The sequence below is a fragment of the Plectropomus leopardus genome, chromosome 6 (assembly GCF_008729295.1).
Source record: "Plectropomus leopardus isolate mb chromosome 6, YSFRI_Pleo_2.0, whole genome shotgun sequence".
Lineage (NCBI taxonomy): Eukaryota > Metazoa > Chordata > Actinopteri > Perciformes > Serranidae > Plectropomus > Plectropomus leopardus.
The window spans coordinates 9392529-9413657 of record NC_056468.1 but is presented as its reverse complement, the minus strand read 5'-3'; the positions used below and the strand labels follow the sequence as shown (position 1 = coordinate 9413657).

Here is a 21129-nt window from a genome sequence, read left to right as displayed (position 1 = left end):
CAACAACACTGCAACCTGAGACGGGATAGCCAGCCAGTTGGCTAGCTAAGTAAACCAGCTAAGTTAGCTGCTCTGCTAGCCCCTGTATAAACCCAACTGTCAAGACTCGGAATTATTCCCTTAAGTTGGCGAAAATGTAACGTGTGAGAAGTTGTTTCGACAAGGGGAGAGGCAAAACTGACTTTTTCATTCGGTAAGTTGTCTCCGGTTTGGATCAAACAGCCAGCGAAAGACAGGTTCAGTCAGTGTTTCCATTTTGCGAGTCTTGAGTTGTTAGCTAACCGTTGCTAGCGAGCAAGCTGTTGATGCTGTTGTCTTCCCTCTTATTTAAAGTCTCCGCAGTATTTAGACAGTTTGGACTCTATGTGTGCTTTTAACGCATCGTGGTCTTTCAGTACTTGGGGCTACTTTGGTGCTTTTAAATGCACTCGTATTCTGAGCAGGCCAACTCTGTCTTTTCCTCAGTTGGACCCGGTAACTGTCCGCAATACGAGGTAACGTTAACGCCGGTTTAATGCTAGGTGAGCGGACAGGACTTGTTGCAAAACTGAGACAGACTGATTTTAAAATCAGAAAATCATGAAATGAATGTGGCTCAATTCATAAGTAAAAAGTCAGCCACTGATGTAACGTTATTGAGAGTTGGTTTAATAACCACATATGATCTGTATTAACGTCTCTTAATTGATGATCTGCAGGTACCTCATCGCGTCTCTGTTATGGTGGTGTTACCTATGACAGGCACACGTTACCTTTAGCCTTTTGGTTAACTGTGGCATATTTACAATCATGTTAAATTGTGCTTACGCTTGTTCTAGACTACTTTTTGATGGTAAGGTTGCCCATAAAACGCAATTTAGTAAACCCTTTGATACCTGAGCAAATTGTTTTGATTTCTATGAAAAGCATGGACCAGGACATGGACATAACAAGACATGGACTACAAGTTAGAAAGAAAAAGCCAAAAAACAAAACAAGATAAGATGCTAAAAAAATAAGATATATATGCTAAAAATAAGACATATATATATATTTATTTTTTTTATGTTTAATTATGTTTTTTGTAACATGATTTTAAATGTAGAATTATTCTGATTATAAATATAGTTTTCTGAACATTTTCCCAATTGTTTTGGATTATTTTCTAATAATACTCCCCTCTTTTTTAAAACAAACTTTTAGGGAAAATCTCCTGCAGAATATTTCTTGCCAAGTGGGTCAGTGCCTTTCCCCCCTATGTTTTCAGAAGAAATCAAATCAATTTCAGCTTTCACAGGGTCATATAGCTTGTAAAAAGTGTCTGAACGCAGCTTGGGAAAAGTGATATAGATCCAGGTTTCAAAGGGTTAATCTGCTATATCACGTACAGATCAATACTGCTATATTTCACAGACAGGTTAAACTCTGCACATAGTATTCTTGGATGACAGCAGACAACAGAGTTTATAAACATAGATGTTGTACTGGTGCTTTGCATGTTTCCTGATCATAATCTAAAGCCTTGTTTAGCACCATGAGAGAGACACTTCTTCTCTTAGTCGCTGTTAGATCAGTTTTCTGTGTTGGGAAATATCTTCCGTATAACTGGCTGAACCAGGTTACTCACTTGATATCTTTTGCTTGTTGCACTCGGAGCACTACTCTCCTTCCAAATGTGCTTCCTGCAAGAAATCAAAGAAATGTCTCTGTGGATTTTGCTGCACCTATTTGGCAAAGATGCCTGCCAAATGTTTTGATTATGCAACAGAAGTCAGGCTAGAATGATACAAATACTGGGATGGTGGCTTTCAGTAATGAGTCTCATGTAAAATACTCGTATGTCTAAGGCTATATAAGGCAGACACTTTCCTAATCCCCGCTGTGCTGCTCGACCCACCATCCAGTGAATGTTTAGCATTCCATCTTAGCGAAGGCGTTTCCTGTCAACATCTAAAGTTCAAGTTTTCAACTTTTCAATCTCTGCTCCACAAGCACAAGACATGTTTTCTCAGTATCATTCTGCCTCCTTTACCTTCCACTTCTCAGTTTTTATGCTGCAAAGTTGTGGATAATAATGATGCAATCAGCCCCTATGTAGTTGAAAGTTATTAGTATGACTTAAGAGTTGATGTACATAAAATAAGATGCAAACAGACACAAAGACACACACAGCAAACAGCACTGTTAACACTATTAATAGTTCCAGCATTCACAGATTGAATTTACATTACAGTACTGGGTGTGTGAGAGATGGTGAGTGAGCAGTGATAGAGGACATAATGCAAATAGAGGGACAGGAAAACATATAGCAGCATCCAGTTAATGACTTTCCTCATGCATTTTGTATTTTTATTGTGTCTGGACATAATACGACATCAGCTCAAATGTAAGGGTGTGACTGTGTTTACTCAAGTCTGTGTCAGAGTAAACATAATCATCTCTTTGCTTCTGTACGGAGGCGTGAGAACGCCACAGTGGAAAAAGTATTTGGACAGCCCCGTTGCAGCTCTGCAGTGATTTGTCCTCCGCAGCCTTAATCGCAGCAGTGTTGACGAGTGAAAGCGCATGTGCTTTGTTGACACAAAGTGTGTTCCTCTTAGGCTCCTTCAACTCCTTCCTCCTGTGTGACATGACATCGCTGCTTGGTTACAACAGAAGCCAGAGCTCGACAGCAGACGGTTGACATCTGGTCAGGTAAAATATGCTGCCGGGATTATCTCGCAGGGGATGGAGTCAGTGTGGTTTTTTTTTTTTCCTGAGAAAAATGTTGCTGGTCTGTACAGCAACAACACAGCAACATGTGGAAAGCATTATCAGATGTGAGGAAGGAGTCTCTTAAAGGGCTACATACACAGGACTGCTTGAGTTCTGATGTTTCCTATCTTCGTTTTAACTATAGAAACAGCTGATAAAACGGATAATCGTCGTAGTGTGTCAAAAGAACAGGCGATCTCCGATTATCTCATCCATTGACGTGCTTTTAGATTGAAGAGTCAGTCCAAGATAAACATGTAAAAGTTCATCAGGGGAGGAGCTTAATGTTAAATGGCAGTGTGGTGCGAGTTTGCAGTGGAAACCTCTTTCACTGTCTGAGCCTGATTTGCCTGTGTAACAACATGAAAAAGAAAACAAAGACATTGTACAGTTGTCCAGCCCCTCCCCTGTCTCAGGAGCCACCTTAAGCCACACAGTTCTGATCTCTACTGCACCACTAATACCGTCTAGTGGTACGCAGATTACATAACTTCATTTGATACGTTACAATGGATCATATCAGATTAAAAAACATGATAATGTCCGAGCTAAATTACAATCCAGTGCCCCAATTAAAAATGTAAGTCAAGCAGAGGCAACGGACACACTGATTTAAGGCTACACTGATGTTTTGTTGTTGTTTTTATGTTAGACTATAATATCTACTGCATTGTGAAAGTACAAAACATTGTTTGTAATGATGGAAGATAATCAATTTGGACAAAATGTTGTAACACCTCGTCTTTCTTGCTTTGTTAGAACAGAATTTAGTGCAACTGATATTGAAGCATCTACTGAAAATACTGTTGTGTACTTAATATGTAGAAACTTAAAGGAAATACATTAAAATAGCAAAAGCTGTGAGCAAAATGTCATAAATTTGGCAATATTTAACATGTGAAATTCCCACCTGTTTAGAATTTAATCTACAATGTCCCATAAGAGTTCATTTATTTATTTTACTGCAATGGTTTAACATTGGTAGGTTTCAGAATTGGTTTTGGGAAGGAAAAAATGATATATTGGAATATCTTTAGTTGCAGGTTCCTGGTATTATGCATGTTGGCTCACTGGGACACTTTTTTGGACCTCTGCCATTTTTAGTATTTTTAGATACAGCTGTGCTCTTTTGCCTAGATGAGTCCAAATATCTTCTGTGACGAGTGTGTTGTGCATACGACATTATAGAATATGAATTATTTAATTAATCGAAATTGTTAATAGAGAGACCTTCAGCGAGCGCTTCATGAATGCAGTGTTGTGTTCACCAGCTACCAGTCAGATTAGCATAATAAGGTATTTAATCCTAAATGACACAAAATATGTACAGTTTTCATTGTTCACTGTATTTGGTCGTTTTTCACAGCAGACATTTTGAATAGTCATAGATGCAAAAATTCCAGTGTTAGAAACAACGAAAATGATCGCTCCGTTTTATTCAAGTGTTCCAGTAAAGCCATGACAGAGGGACAGTGAGTCAGCAGGACCCTGATGCTGAAGCAGCTAAATGGAATGTAGCCGTCATTAATTTAATTATTTACGCCTCTGTGACCTGCTGTCGAAATCTACTTCATGAATAAGGTCTATCAATGTAAATGTGGACGCTGACTGATTTATCGTCCCTTCTACTGCTATCAGCACGTGTGCTTTAACCCACAGAGTGATCATCATTAGCCTTGTGTAAATATCTCTTTTACTCGCATGTATAGTCGTGCTGCAGTGTGAGGCACTCCCAAGACAAAGTCCACAGTAAAGGCGAGGTGGTGTGAGTAATACGAGGCTAATAATAAATGACCAGAGATCAGTTTTGTTTTGTAATTCTGACGGCAACCCTTTTTTTTTTTATTTTATTAAAAGGATGGCTGCTCAGGTAGAAGTTCAGACGGGGGAGGTCGGGAGGACAGGACGACTTCACCTGAGCCCCCTGACTGACTCCAGCAATAAGGGCCTGATTGAGATCCCCTCTATAAACCAGTCCCATATCATCACTCCAGAACCTAACAAACCCGTTCCAGGGCCCAAGCCACGGCTCACTCCCAAACCTTTTGCTGTGGAGAGAAACGCCACCATTAAGCCCATACTTGCTCCTAAGCCCCAAACCAAGCCCCGGCCAGAGTCCACTCGCCTTTCTGGATACAAACCAGAGCTTCCATCAAGTCCCAAACCACAGCAACCAGTTGCCCCCAGCAAACCCAGGCCAGTGTCAACCAACCCCAACCGACCATCCCCTACCTCCTTTAAAACATCTAATAAGTTGAACACTGGACAAACAACCAAGCCAGTGGTCCAGCCGTTTAAACCGGCCCCCCCTCTTGATCCTGTAGACCCCAGTAAACCCAGTCCTCCTGTAGCAGAGAGGCGGAAACCTGCTTCATCAAATTTGGGCTATTCCAAGAGCCTTAAGCAATTCCCAGCAGCAGAGTGGTCTGGAACCACTAAAAGTGAAGATGAGAAGGACCAGATGTCACCCACTAAGAGTGGGGTCTCTATTACCAGAGCCAAGTCCATGGGCTATCTCGCTCAGGTGGGGCAGGAGGAGGAGGAAAAAGAAAAAGCTAACCCCGAGGCAGCGGTGCCACTGCGGCCGCAGCCCAGAAGTTCCAGGCCTAGACCTGTGTCGGCCATTTTCCTAGAGAGTCCGACCAAGACAGAGACACCAGTTCCAGCCCCTCGCTGGGCGAGGCGACCACTCTCAGCTGATCTCACGGCCAAGTTTGAGTCCATCGGTCTGTCACTGCACCGTAAAACTCCCAAGGCAAACACTAAAGAGAACACTCCAGAGGAGAAGGCGCTGCCACAGAAGAGAGAGCAGGAGAAAACACCTAAGAGCACCACACCACAGAGCACTGATGGTGTCTCTGAGCCGGCTGTCTCAGACCAAAGCAACAAAAAGACAGAGGAAAAGACTGCGAAAGAGGCCGATGAGGATATGCGTGCAGTTAGCATCAAGTCAAGAATCAGCCTCCTCCTCGACTCATCCGCGTCTCCTGGGACAGGTGTCACAGGCCAAGGGCCAGATCTTCACTCTCCAGGACAGCTGGTCCCTGAAACTGAACCAGCAGTGGGTGTCAAACAGCTCATCAAGCAACTGACAGAGGACGCAGCACCAACTCAGAGCCCTGTTGTGAAACCACCACTGAAGCCCCGCCCCTTGCCCCTCGACCTGACGAAAAGGTAAGAGCTGCGCTGATATCTCCTCAGCTTGCTTTTGTCCCATGTCTTTGTCCACGAGTTCCATTGTCATGCATGGCTTTTGTCTTGTTTGGTGTATGTTCATCAGGTTTTCATCCGAGAGGTCGCCAGACCTTGGCGGTGTTTCCCTCAGTGAGGCGACAGAGCGCCATGACATCAGCAAAGATCCTCAGAGGAGGGTAAGAAAGGGACTAAGCTTTGTAGGAACTGGTTTCTTTCAGGCTCAGTCTGTGTCACAGCTTAATGTTGTTGTAAAATTAGTTGTAAATGTACTCAAGTATCGAAAGTAAAAGCACAAATAAATGCAGTTAATAAAAAAATCAAGCAGTCAGAATTTTGAGGATTATGAAGGTCTTTTTTTTTACTTTTAAAGGATTTGAAGAACCAAATCTATTTTTTTCCTTCCTTCACGTTCTTTCATTTGTCCATCTAGGGAAATGTAGTGGAGTAATACTAATAATAGTAAAGTAATAAAAAGTAATACTGCTTTGTAACATTACACCACTGGTGGCTATCTCTTGCCAAAAGAAAAACAAAGGCATAATAGCAAAGATCAGAAAAGACAAAACAAAGAGGGCACATGAATATAATACAGGTAAAGTCCAACGACGGGTGGGTCCAACAAGATGGAAGTTGACCGAATTAGCCATAACATGTGCCTTCAAACATAGTCATGAATTGGTAAACCATCGTGAAATACGTTTTTAACAAAACTAAGAGTGACAGAAACTTTCCCCAGAGGAAATGGGGCATTACAGCAGAAAGTGTCGTCAATGCCATAGATGTACAAAGCTGTGAAACCTAAGACAGCAGGCACATTAATCATCTCTGGTGGCTGCCGGTTATGAAACACACAGAGAAGAGATCACTGGGAAAAGGTCAACACAGAGAGGCTTTGATTACCACCTCTGCACCACACCCACTGTTATGAGGCCAACACAGAACAAGGGGATACCGTTTCTACGCTGACAGTTGTTCACTCAATCACTTTAACTGTGTTGAGGGCTGTTTTTTTCCTGTTATGTTGCAAAGTCGCATTTGTTTTTAAAGCTTATATTTCTGTCAGATGTTTGTTGTAACCAGGGTTCCTGTGGAAAAAAATCTCAAAAGGCATTGAATTCATACATTTAAAAATAAGGCCTTGATTGTTATTAAAAAATGTTAAATGAATCAGTTTTGAACATTTTTCAGACGTGAGAAATAGGATTTTATTAACTTTTTTTTTCTTGATGTTGCATGGGAAAATCTAAAACAAAAGTGGTAACATCTACTTTTGGTTAAATAATTTCCCAAATCCCTCCTCTTAAACTTGTCATGATAGGAATCCAGGCATCTCAAGCAGAGTGAACAACAAAAAATCGCCCAGGAAGCCAGTCAGAAAATGCCATATATTCCTACTTCAGTTGGTAAACCAAATAGATTATTATAGAATAATATGTTCATTGTCTTCCATGTGTTCCACTCTAAAAACTTGGTATAGATAATCTAACTTTTTTACAGTACTAAAATATCATGTTTTATGTTACAATAAACATTTGGGCAAAATTATCCTTCAGTTTTCGTTATTGTAAAACTGATCTTAAATTTCGTCCCGACGAAGTTATAAAAAAGTCTTAAAAATCTTAAATCTAATTCGACTTAAGCCGTAGAAACCCTGGTTGTAACAAAGACTTCAAATGGTAAAACGTTTGAGAGAAAAAATACATGATTGTTGAATGAGCATTGCGGGCTTGCTTTTATCACTTAACAATTATCAGTATCTCTGTCTTAGACTGAAGAGTCAGCTATCACCCCCAGTGACCAGAAGACTTTCGTGGATTTAAAGGACTCCCAAGTGCAGCTCAGAAAGGCCTCCATGCCTGAAGGGCCTGAGGTGGGACAGAAGTTTGGCGCCACATCCAAGGAAAGTGGTCCCAGCAGTGATGTTCAGACAGTGAGAGCATCCTTGTTTGAAAATGTTGTGGAGAGGCACAGTGTGCTGATGGTGGAGGACGGCAAGCCTTTAAACAACGCTAACGATTCGCTCAGCAGCTCGTCATTTAAGACAGGAGCCGGTGAAGATGAGGGAACTCTGGTCACTGCCACCTATAAGGAACCCGTATCGCCATCGAGTCCTCTGCGGGTGTTGCACGCCTTTGACACGGTGCAGGCGGTGGAAGAGAGTCGGGCGGTGAGTGAGAACATCCCATCAGCTCAGCGGGAGGATAAGGCCTTGACGCTACGCTCCAGGCGCTCAGAAGGGAGCAGGCCAGCGGCAGAGAGGACAGGTTCAGCACAAGGTGAGCCAGCCGGCGCTGCGACGCCAGAACTGCAGCCTCGATATCTGAGAGTCGGAGCTTTGCCTAAGTGGAACACTACAGGTCCCGAACAAGAGGCGAGTGAGCTCAAAGAATCACAAAGGGAAGAACAAGTGGATCAAGACAGAGGAAGGCAGAGAGAGGCAGAGCAGGAGGAAGTGGCTGCAGCCCCTAAACGTTTGAAAATGCTGCAGGCAGAAGAACAGCCGAAACCCAGGGCAACCTACTTTGCTCTGACGGGACAGATACAGGAGCCAGTTTCTCCTGTAAATGTAGGACCAAGCATAGGGGACATGGCCGCGTCCTTTGATGATTTTTCTGTGAGGTCTGCAGCAGGGAGCTCTCAAGGGAAGGTCCTTCCAATGAGGCGGAATCCATCATTTGAAGAAGCTTTTGGAAAAACCTCTCAAGATCCATTTGAGGAGTTGATGATGAGGAGCCAGATGTCACACAGGGACGGACAGGGACAGATGGCAGAGGAAATGATGGATGTTGAAAAGAAACGAGAACTTAAGAGGGAGACAGAAAGACACATGGCAAAAATAAAAGAGCTGGAGAGGGAGAAACAGAGACACCTGGAGATGGAGAGAGAAGAATTTGCACGGATGAAGGAGAGGGAGATGCAAAGAGAATATGAAAGGCAAAGACAGAAAGCATTTGAGAAGGAGAAGCAGGAGTTTGAGGAGAAACAGCGCGCACTGGAACGGCAAAAACAGATAGAGCTCGAAAAGCAGAGACTGCAAGAATTGGAGAGAGAGAGACTTGAGAAAGAAAGGCAACGACAACTTGAGAAAGAGAGACGACAAGAACTGGAGAGACAAAGGAAGATGGAAAGAGAGAAACAACGAGAGCAGGAAAGGGAGAGACAGCGTGAACAGGAGAGGCTAAGACAAAGGGAGGAAGAGCGGCAGAGAGAGCTGGACAAGGAAAGAAAGCTGCTGGAGATCCAAAAAGAGAAACAGAAAATGGAAGAGCTGGAGAGAATGAAAGAGATGGAGAGACAACAGCTCTTAGAGTTTCAGAAACAGAGGCAGAAAGAGAAGGAGAGGCAGCAGGTCCTGGAGCTGGAGAAGCAGAGACTGAGAGAGAAGATGGAGAAAGAGGAGGCCGAGAAAATAAAACAGATGGCACTAGAGCAGGAAATGTTGAGGATAAGAGAAATTGAAAAAGAGAGGGAAAGACAAAGGGAGATGGAGAGGGAGCTTCAGAGAGAGGCTGAGAGGGAGAAGCAGAGAGAGCTGGAGAGACAGAGACAAAGAGATTTAGAGAGGGAGAGACAGAGACAACTTGATATTGAGAGACAAGAACTGGAAAAGCAGAGGCTGAGACAGCGAGAACTGGAGAAGGAGAGGCAGAGGAAGGAGGAGTTGGAGAGATTTAAAGAGATGGAGAGGATACAGCTCTTGGAGTTGGAAAAGCAAAAGCAGGCAGAGAGGGAGAGACAGCAAATGATTGAGCTTGAGAAGCGCAGACTGAGGGAGAGGATGGAAAGGGAGGAGGCGGAGAGGATGAGACAGATAGCCAAACAGCAAGAGGCGGAGAGGCAACGGCTAAAAGAGAAGCAGAAGAAAGAAGAGCAGGAGAGAGCCAGGCTGGAGTCAGCATCTCTCAGGCCTAAAGTGGTGGATCTGGACTCCGTGCTCCGAAATGACCCGTTTTCCAAGCCTACTTCTCAGCGCAGTGACCCTTCAACGCGGTGGAGGGAGCCATCTCCGAGAGCAGAAGAGCCTTACAGACCTTCCATTCTCGACATAGACTCTTTCTCATCTCAATCCCAGCTCTCCCCCAGTAAAGACTTGTTTCCTGTTTCTGGTATTCAGGGTGTAGACGCTGGGTTTGGCGCTAGACTACAGCCACCTGATGTAGATGTTAGCTGGAGGGTGCCGTCACAGACTTCAGGAGGTATCACAAGCCCAGCATGGACAATGTCTCCTCAGGACCCGTGGGAGCTGTGGCCTGTTGAGATGTCAGTGGACAAACCGATGCCTGAACCCAAAAAACAGGCCACCAACATCAGTCAAGAGCAGCTCCTCCTCAGGCAGGAGGAACGACACCCGGCTCCACAGAGGCACTGGCCTGTTGCGATGAATGAGACACATCAGTTGGCTCCTCCTCACTGGTTAGAGGCTAAAAGTGGAGGCTCTCCAGGTGGAATCTCCAGCAGCGCTTCTGCAGAGCAGATATGGCTCCCCAGAGAGCTGCAGCCTCAAGACAACAGTGGAGAGGTCCGTCACAGGAGATCACATGGATCTCAGGTGAGTCAAATTTTTACACAAACATTACACTACATTGCCACTACGAAATCCCCTCTTTATGCCTACTTTGCATTTTTGCATTAAAACAAATGACTGCAACATCAGGACGCTCCAGTGTGTAATTTTAGATTTTAGCATGCAGGCACCAAAAGAGCTGTGACAGGCGTGACATTTAACACAACAGTGTCAGCCTCACGTGTGACATAAAACATACACAACAGCAGCGCTTTATAAACATTAACAATAGCATTATATGACGGCAGCAATCATTAACCTTTTCTGTTATATGGCGGCTGATCACGTCCTCTGCTCTGAGGGTAAGGAGCCCCCAAATCTCACTGTTTTCCCAATTTGGGGACATTTAGGACCGGAGTTCTTCTTATTTGAGTTAGCTGCTAACTGCCACTGCTGCCTTTTAAAATCTCCCATGGTGGGTCACATGCATAACATGACGTCAAAAGTCACACCCGTCCCGCCCATGGTCCCGTCTTGCTGGTTATCGTGTTCATACAGACACCGTTTTGCCACTGAGGATAGATTATAGCATGGTACTGTCACAATACGGTGTATAGTGATAATATTAGAATACAGGTGATATTGGAATAAACCATTAATTGCAAAAATAATCTTGTATAAGTCTTTGTTTTGAAAATAGATTGTATTAACATTACCTGTTTGTGCTTCAGGATTTTCATAATTTTGGAGAGGCCTGAGATAGACCAGTATGAGATAAAGTACACAGTCATATCCCTTTTTTAATGCGCACCAAAACATGTATACATGTGCCAGTGTTACAGTATAAAACTGACAGAAAGTAGCAAATTCAAAGATAAAAAAAACAGTTGTAGTTTATGGTTAACTGACACACTTTAGTTCTCTACAAATGACTGAAACAATTATTAGTTCCTAATAAACTGGCCCTCCACCATGTGTCCCTTGTAAGCAACATACAGTTGCCATTGCCATTTCTTCTTTCCCATGTACACTATGTATATGCCATAGCATTTTTTATACAAATGTGTGAGAAGTAATCTTCACATTTAAAAGAAAAGAAAAGCATAAATCCATTAATCGATGGCGATCCACTTTTAGTTAAGCCATGCCTCCTGTCATTGGGGGACTGTACTGTATGTGTCTGTCTGAGCAAGTGAAAGAGTGACCTTGCACATGCATGCTGTGCTTCTCCCGGTTGTTCTAGATTATTTTGCTACAGATGTGTATAATAAAATATTCCACCACATAAAATTGAGCTGAAAACAAGTTTGCACTTCCTGAATACGGTTAATGAAGAGTATCATGTGGCATATGAATATCTCTCACAGCTAAACAATACACCACAGTAACCAGCATGGTAGAGAGCAACTTTTAAGACATATACTGTATGTATTAGGTGATATGAAGATATTGAGTTGACTCTGGTTCTTTGTGTCTATTAGGAGTTGAACAGGATGCGCTCTCGCAGCGTGTCACGTCGATCAGCTCCTTCAAGCAGTGCGGTGGAGGGAAGCCTTTCCAGGATGAGGAGTCGCAGCGCTCACAGAGAACAGGACCGCAACAGCTGGGTGAGTCAGGCTGCTGCTGAGCCTCTGAAACAGCAAAACTGGCTTCCAGGAAGATATAACTCAATAAGATGGGAAACTGCTGCCTGAGTCTGTGCTTTAGTCTGATTGTTGGCTGTGAGCCCTTAATTATAATCACTGTTTTCAGTTGGACTCTTTCTCACACAGCTCTGGGAGACAGGGAGGGAAATCTGTGTGCACTTGAGTGTGTTCTGTGAGAGTGAGTGATATTATATTTGTCTTTGAAAGAGAGGAGAGGGAGTGTTTGTCTGTGTTTGTGTGTGTGTCTCGTGCATTGAGGACATCAGGTAGAAGGTAGAGGAATGCAGTTAGTTGACTGGATGCTGACAGCTGCTCTGCTCAGATAGTAAAGAGTAGGTGACTAATGTTGATGGCACGGTCTTTTAGACTCACCTCCACCCATCGCACGTCACGGCCAAACACCTTCTCAGGCCTGTAATTCAGGATTGGATTAGTCAAATGGTTAATGAGTACATGCTCTCACTGCTCGTTTATTAGAAGCCTGTCAGCACGGCTCAGGGAAAGCCGTGAAGTGAAAAGGACTGTAATGATCATGGGCCCTGCAGCCGAACAGACACCTCATATTTGTGTGGCTGTATTCCTCTGTCTTACTTTGTTAGACCTTTAAACCATGTGGTTCACATCTCTTGCTTTTACATTTTGAAATTGGTAAACTAAAATAGCTGCATATTTGCAACTACACACATTGCGTACACAGATAAATTATCTACATCCGAGCATGCACTGTGTTTATTAATAAACAGGGTTTGGTTCAGTTGACACTTTGTCATTGAGACCATAATTGTAGGCCCAGGTTGAAAGCCTACACACTATGAAACCAGAAGTACAGTTTATTGTGTCTCATAATTGCACACTGTGTGATGCAGGGCTCAGATCAAGTCACCACGAGTCTAAGGTCACTACCACCATCTAGTGGTTGTGTTTCAGTTTGTGAGTGTCACCTATTATACGGTCAGTGTTTGTAGTTCCACATTACTGCTTTCAGTGCTTGTGTTTTTAAGATGAGTGAAAGTCAGCTGCTGTGATTTAAAAGGTGACATTAGTATAGTTAATAACAATACTGTTGGTCACAAGAATACACACTGAGTGCAACGTGTTGCCTTGCAAGTGTCTGAGTTGCACATAGTAGGATATACATTGTAGTAGATACTCTGACCCATAATGCAGTGCTATTTTAAAATGAAATACAAGACTAGCTTGCATTACACTGAATGATTATTACCATCTCACATTTGTTATGATGAGGGATTTCAACCTTTATAAAGCATCATTACATTTGGTTTAGTTTACCCTGCCAATATAACATTACTGTAATACAAGTATGCAGTCACTTATTGGACTGAAGGATTATTGACAATACATACATTTGTACTTCAAATACCTGTCGTCCCTCATCACTGTTGAATTTGACCATGACACTGTGTACAGTGTAAAAAAAAAAAGAAAAAATATACAATTTTCTAAAAGAAAATATCACAAATAGAGCTGCAACTATGTTTTTTGTAAATGATTTCTTAATTACTTGTTTCATTTTCAAAATGCCTGTCACAGTTTCCAAAAGCCAAAGGCGTCATCGTTAAATAGCTTGTTTTTTTCCTGACTACAGGTCAAAAACCCGAATTCATTCAATTTATTATCACAAAAGGCATGAAAAAAAGCAACTCCCCATAAGTGAAAGAAATGTTTAGTTTTTTATTTGCCATTAGAAATTGACTTGAATAGTTAATCAACTATCAACTGTTGAAAATTAATTTTCTATTTATTTACTAATTAATCTCTACAGTGGCATCAGGAAATCAAAAATATTTTATTTTGCACAGTAGAGAAATACATTGAGCAAAATCCTAGAAAATATGTTTTTATATCCGGTTGGATATTTGGCTTCAGAATTTACAGAAATTACAAATAATGTTTTATTGCCAAAATCCACGAGTGTTCGCAGATATCAGATATGATTCATATCCCTTCATTGTATTTACTGGTGGAAGCCTCCTCAGACTCACCCAGATGAGATAATAGTTGCGTGGTGACGTCACTGCTTTAAGTTGGAGGGTCTGAGGCTGGTGAGCGGGGCAGAGCAGAGATGGGCACCGGGCTGAGAGCTGTGTTGTACTTGTGGTCATGCTGCCTGACTCCTCCGTGCCTCTGGGTAAGTGACAGCACAACTCTCTTATTACACAAGTCTCTCTGTGAGACACGTGTCCGCTCATATGATACTGAATGTAGGCAGTTATCATACACAGTAATCTGTACGGACTTTAGCTCTATCCTATTTCATCCTGTTTGTGTGGCTGCTGGTTGTGTTTCTGGCCGGCGCTGTGTTCAGATCGATGATGTCAGCAGAAGAGGGGAAGTGGTGAGCAGCCATGACTCACTTCCCAGTAGATGATGTTTACTACTAGGAGAAGGAGGAGGAGGAGGAATATTTAGGGAATTGGGAGCAGTACATCTTTTGGTGTAATGTGTCTTGGCTTCTTCCTGTTAGTCGAATTTTCAATCAAATTTAAAAATTAAAATCAGTGGAAGGAATACTTCCTATCAAGGAAACTTAACTCTCTTGTCATCTCTCATCCAAGCAAATGTAGACATGTTGGTACAATGTAACATTTGGATGATAAAACAATTTATTTTGGGTAGGGCTGCAAATATTTATTTTCATCGCATTCATAGCATTAGCAATTATCTTTGAGATTTGGTTGTCTGTAAAATATGGAGCATTTATTATATCATGAAATTGATTTATTTATTATTGTTGTTATTTATTTAAATTTACCTACCACAATTTCCCATAGAATGAGATGTCTTCAAATTGCTTTTGTTGTCTAACCAACAGGTAAAAACCCCAACGTATTCTGTTTGCAATTTTTTTTAATAATGAGAACAGCAGGAAATCCTCAAATCTTAGAAACTGTAACCAGGAAATGTTCAAGTTACTATTATTTTGTTTATTTTATTTTTTAATTGTTAATCAAATGATTCAAAATAGTAAATACATTTTCTGACCAATCGAGTAATTGCATTTTTTTCAGCAGTAATTTGAGTATTTTAGCTTTGTCCGGCAGTGTTACCTTGTCCTTAATAGTATGCTGGAAAAGGCCGCCATTTCAGGCTGAGGAGTACTGAGAGAGGTCAGTTTGTGTGCCGTTGGAAACTGAGAACCTCCTGGCCGACTTGCCTTTAGCACAGCTTCAAAGACAAGTTAATCAGATTACCTGTAGGGGGCATATGTGGACAGGGATTCGGCTTTTATGAGCCCCTCTGTCCCAGTCGGCTCAGAGGTGAACTCTCTGAAGTGTGTCTGGAGTCACCTGCTGTGGCTTTATTCATGGTACCAGTTCATTGGCACCATATCACTAAGTCGGAAGTGATTTTTAGCCTGATCTGCTGTTTGTCTGACACGGAACGAGATTTTAACAAACATTCACTCGATTGTTTTGATTCTTGCTTTTGTCTACACCGTGCTGACAAACTGGTTGATGAGTGAACAATCTCACTGGTAGAGCCACACCTGTATTTTTACTCCTCTCTCATGCATGTCGAATCGATCTTTTTATAGTGTCCTCCTTAACACAATCATGCACTTGTGCTCATTCCTATCTCACTTTATCATCCCCACTTTCTCTCTAGCTGTCTGTTTAAAAGGAGATGCTGTGTAATATGCATTTTCATTTTCTATCTCTCGTCCTTGCATTTGTTACCACTGCTTCTGCGTTCTGGCTGTGACACTTCACTGTCTTGCCCTGCGACTGAATCAGGCTGGAGCGATAGAGCACCGCAGAACATATATCACCCTCCTCTCTCCCTCCCGCTCTGTATCAGGGACCTCCCATTCTCTCTCCCTCTCTCACACTCCCTGACTCTGCTCCACACTCCCTCTCTCCACCCAGTTTCTCCTTGACGGTGAGTCCTATAGCGCTGAGTACAGAGAGCAGCACTGCTGACGCATTTTCTCCTACCTGCCCGTACCTGCAGAAAAAGGCAAGGGGAGAAACATTTTCTCCCTTTTCCTCTCCTCCTCTCTGGATTTGAATTCCCCACAACAGTCCTGTTTCCTCTTTTTGGCACTGCGTTGATTGCCCTCTGGTTTCTCTGAAGGAATACGAATGACTACAGCAGCTTTCTTTTTGCCACCAGCTGTCCTGCACCATTTCTCCTCGCAGCTATTTGTCAGAAGGTAAAACAGTATTGGACACCATGGGAATGCAGTCCCGTTGGGTGGATGGATTTTTCAACTTTTAACACGGGCCTTGTTTTGGAGGAAAAGCATCATCATCAGCCCTGGGAGAGCTGTCAGGTTGGATGTAATTGAGGCTGGGATCAGGACACAGAGGCTCACAACTGGAGTGTTGGCCGAGGTGTCAGAGAGCAGCGAAGAACGTCAATTCTCAAACTTAGTATTATTAGCATAATTAATTTATGTGATAGAAATAGATAACTGAACATTGTGCCAAACATAAATGGTATATTGAGGATGTGATTCTGCTAAAGTTGTGCGTCACTTCTGTACTTAAGTAGTTGTTTTATGTGCTTGAAGCAAGAAAAACATGGCTGAGAAACCTGTTGGTAGACAGCGCAGCAGTTTTCCAGGCTGTCTTACAGAGTAGTGTCCTGCATAACTAATAGCAAGTGCTGGCATTACGTAACCTTCACGTTCCCACTTGGTTGTTGTCAAGCACATCATAGCTAGCATATCTTGTGTGCGTCAAAATAGACATTAAAAATCTTCACAATTCCATTCAGGCCGACCGGCTGGAGCCTTGAACGTTATGAGTTGAAACAGAGTCCCGATGGCTCCAGTGGGACTGCACTGCAGAAAAGCTGTTTAGAAGTGAAACTGAGGAGAGGCTCTGTCCTGTAAGGGTCACGGACTGACTGGCGTGATCCGTGCTGCAGTGCTGCACGCAGCAAACGCCGTCAACATCCCCACATTGGACTGGCTGAGCTGTGTTGTTGTTCTCTCTGTCACCTTCCTCACTGCTGCAGTATTGACCCAGCAATACACACCAGTGAATACCTACGACACAGTCCCTCTCCAGCGTAACTAGACTCTAATGATTCCCTGCTGCTGTGATAACAAGAGTCACAGCTCAGTTCACAGACTCGATCCTGACACAGCAAGTCCTGCCGGTAGTGGGTTGTGATGGAGTATTTGGGCGACAAGCTGTCAGTGGCTCATTCTCAAGTGTCAGGATGGGTGGGGAATGTGCGTCGCTCCCTTCACGGGGCGCTCGGATTTTTGTCCAGCTCGGTGGAGAGGGGAGGCCGAGGAGAGGATGGGACCGGGGACTTCAAGAGAACCAACTCCCTGCGCTCCCTGGCCTCTCGCAGCAGGGAGTCCATCCGCAGGTTCTCGCTGCGCAGCCAGCAACGTCTGTCTTTACGCAGGCGCACCGCACCCAACACTCCTATTGCTGTAAGACGACACACACACACACACCAGGGAAGCACCACATTTCACCACTGATACCAGGTATTAACCAGGCACCAGTCATTCATCATAAATGACCCACAGAGTCGATATTTGCTGTAACTACTTCCTCAGCAGTATCACTAACATCTGTTAAAGTTAAATAAAGTACAAGTGGAATCTAAGTCATTTTGCAGCAATGTCCACACAGTTCTGTCATGTTGCTGTGTTAACAGCTGCTCCTTGGTCAACTATTTGGTCTCCAGCCAAACATGTCAAGAACTTATCCATCTGCCTCCCTGCTCCGACTCATTTATCTCTGTCTATGCTTTCATCCCTTTTCCAGCTTAAATTGTCCTTGGCACAGAGTAAACCTTCTTTGTCTCTTTGTTTGGCAAAGCTGTTGTCGTACCGGTTCTTCAGGTCATCATGTCGCCTACCATTTTTGCTTTAAGTGATTAAACTCGGCAAAAGAACTGACAAAAGAAGAAAAAGTGGGATTCCTTTTAGAAAATATAGCATTTGTGTTTTCAAAGAACTTAACTCTTCAGGAGGACACATCTGACTCCTTGGCTACTTGTCACTTGTCTCCACCCTGACATCCAACCTTCTCTGTGCTCTATATAAAGGACAGATTTAGAAATCCATGTAGGGATACGGATACATTACACTGAAGTTGTTCCTATCTTTAGGTTACGCCTGTTTGCTGAACTGCGGTGCAACACCTCATGAGTCACAACTCCTAAAGATAAGAGGTGTTTTCATGACGTCTGTGTGGCTGTCAGTTGTGTTGGCTTGTCAGAGTATGACTTTCTGTGATTGTGGTCTCTGGGAGCAACAGGCCTCCCCACTGGGCCGGTGTTAAGCGGATAAATGACAGTAAGAGGTTAGTAATGGCTGAATGGTAATGGACGGTGTCCACATAACCAGTAAATGAACGAGTGGAGGACGAGGGAATTGGGACCATTTCTCCGTGAGCACAAATTAGTTTGAATGGGTTTGTATGTCATGAGAAAGAAACTCAGTGGAAAATGTTTCTGGTGTCTGAGCTATGTGGGTCTGTGCCTATGACACTGAATACGAGTGACAACTGGCACTCTATGATATATTCCCATTTGGCTATACAAGCATATAAAGATGGATATTGATATCTAATAGCCAGCAGTCATTCCTAACCTCAAATATTTTTTTTTCAAGTTGACAGGTTTACAACCTTTAAAGTACTTTCGCATACTATCTGTATCGCGTAAAATGTTGTTTTTATACAAACTGCCATCTTGTAATGTCAACCAGGCTTTAAAATGGCCTGCGTGGTGTTATGAGATATGGATGCACAACTATAAACGCCAGTTTAAGTAATTCAGTAGGTATCTCACGTAATTAAATTTAAAGGTTGTGTATGTGACATTCAGAGTATTAATAACACCGCAAACCACTACTATGTAAAGATATAGTGGAGTAATGACATCTTTAGCAGGGAATAAAGTAACGCTACCTCTGTGTGTTGTAATCTAAGGTTGTCTGTTAGTTCATGTGAGTCTCTGTGTGTCTATCAAACCAGCTAGCTAATTGCCGCTGCTTTACACTGCTCATACAGCGAATACCACTGCCATCATGATGGAGTCAACATGTAAGCATATTTCCGACCCCCAGGTTAACATTGTTAGCTCTGTTGCCGTTGTTTAGCACTGTTTTATGGAGTTAGCACCGTTAGCACCGTCAGTAACCTCCATGTTGAGTACTGATCGCAGCAAATCATACACTCTGAATTTCGCATAGAGCCCCTTTTAAAAAAGATCATAAATGATACTTGGAAACAGCAAATATGTTGAAACTCTATTAGAACACCAGGAGAAATACAAACAACACAAACAATATAAAACACAAACACACACTCAGATGGCTCAAGAAATTTTATTTGTAATGTATTAATGGTGGACTTTTAAAGAATGTATACAAATTATGTGGGATGAGGATGTTCAACAAGATTGTTAAGTTTAACCAATAAGAGCTATTTGTTGCATTTCTGGGAGGACCAATGTGCCCTGGTGACAGGACAAAACCATTTGTGAAGCGTATGTAAGTGTATAAAATATATATAATATATGCCCTTTAAAACTTAAACTTAATTTATTACAAATATTTATAGATATATAACTGTAGTGTGCATTCATATTTTTTTTGGGGTAAGCTGTGAGCTGGGGTGGGGGGAAAATCAATGCTTAGATACATAGATAAATAGAAATTTAAAACCCAAATCTCATCATTGACCAGGCTTTTTATTCCTTGCTGCTGAACCAATGCGATGCTTTTTTGGGGTTGTTTATGTTGCCTTTATTGAAAGGACAGCTGTAGAGAGACAGGAAAGGTGGGAGAGTGCAGGGGGGTGTCATGCAGCAAAGGACCACTGGTGGGAATCAAACCTGTGCCACTGCAAAGGACTCAGCCTGTATGGGGCACACACTTTTCCGGGTGAGCTGGAAATCACCCAGTTTTTGTTTTAATCACGACCCAGCTATCTGAATCAGAATCGAATCGACCTAGAGGTGCCTACAGATTTCCACCCCTACTGTCAGCCTGGTATGTATGTGGTGGACAACAGTACCTCTAACAGATTGGAGATACATTGATTTGAACAGTAAAGAGACACAAATTTACCACATACAATCGTCATATTTGCAAAAACCACCAGGAAAACTAACACCAGACTGAAAGAAATGTGAATAATCCTATAAGTCAGGTCCAGTGCTCTCTGCGAGTGAAATTCTTAAGCCAAGTCAGGTTTGTACATTCTTTCCCTCCTTTCTTACCACACGCTTTGTACGGCATTGAGCCGAGTCTGTACGAACCACTTATGTAATGAAAGGATAACACAGTACTGTTGGGTTTGCCCAGCAGACCTCGTCTTAATGTAAGCCCCCTGACATGCGGCTAGAATGCCCATTTGTTGACATGAGATTAGTGCTCGGGGAACAGTTGTTTTGAATATCTGTAGGATATTGATATTGATTACTGCTGTGTGCATGAGAGTACATTTTCCCACTCCACCCTAGCCAGGTTGATAAGAGCAGATAAGGAGAGAATAAGGAGCGCTGGCCTACTGCAAGTATAATGTTGTGGCTGAGTGTGTTTTTATGGCTCTTGATGGAGATGGTCATGTCGGATCACATTAACAATAACTTGGATGAGTTCATACCACGATGATGAGCCATGGTACAGTCAGAGCAGCTGTCTGTTAATGTCAGCTGCAGTACTGAGGTATGTGAACATCTTAAAAGAGATGTATATGGTTTGCAAGGTCTAACCGGAAGATGGCACGCACTGTAAAGACTGCAGCACTAATCAGGATCCCGAATTGCACACAAATTCTTTAACAGTGCTGTTTATTGGGTTATCGGCTGTGTTCACGCTACACACTTATTATACCTACAGTAGCTGCTCGCTGTGTTCTCAGTTCTGATGTAAGACCATCTGTTAGGTGCTTTAGAGCGGAGCCCTTCCCTTTTCAAGGAACAGCAACGTCAGTATTCACTTTCCATTTTACTGTTGAGGATGGAGCAGTTCACAGACCGCTGTTTCCCCGTCCTGCGTGAGTGCGTCGCCGAGTTAAGTGCGGCACCCAGCAAGCAGCGTGTTATCAAGTC

At 42.8% G+C, this 21129-nt stretch overlaps 1 protein-coding gene across 2 annotated transcripts in view; it reads left to right on the top strand.

Annotated features, from left to right (window-relative positions):
* The window catches only part of si:ch73-138n13.1 (calponin homology domain-containing protein DDB_G0272472), a 31073-nt gene continuing 9944 nt past the window's right edge, over positions 1-21129 (top strand). The window contains exons 1-6 of one of the 2 annotated variants that reach the window (XM_042489067.1): positions 1-193; positions 2580-2673; positions 4591-5907; positions 6014-6104; positions 7697-10477; positions 11914-12039. In XM_042489067.1, coding sequence (XP_042345001.1) covers positions 4592-5907; positions 6014-6104; positions 7697-10477; positions 11914-12039 — 4314 coding nt within the window. In that variant the 5' untranslated portion in view covers positions 1-193; positions 2580-2673; position 4591. The remainder of the gene's footprint in view (positions 194-2579; positions 2674-4590; positions 5908-6013; positions 6105-7696; positions 10478-11913; positions 12040-21129) is intronic. The other variant, XM_042489068.1, reaches the window with a different exon arrangement.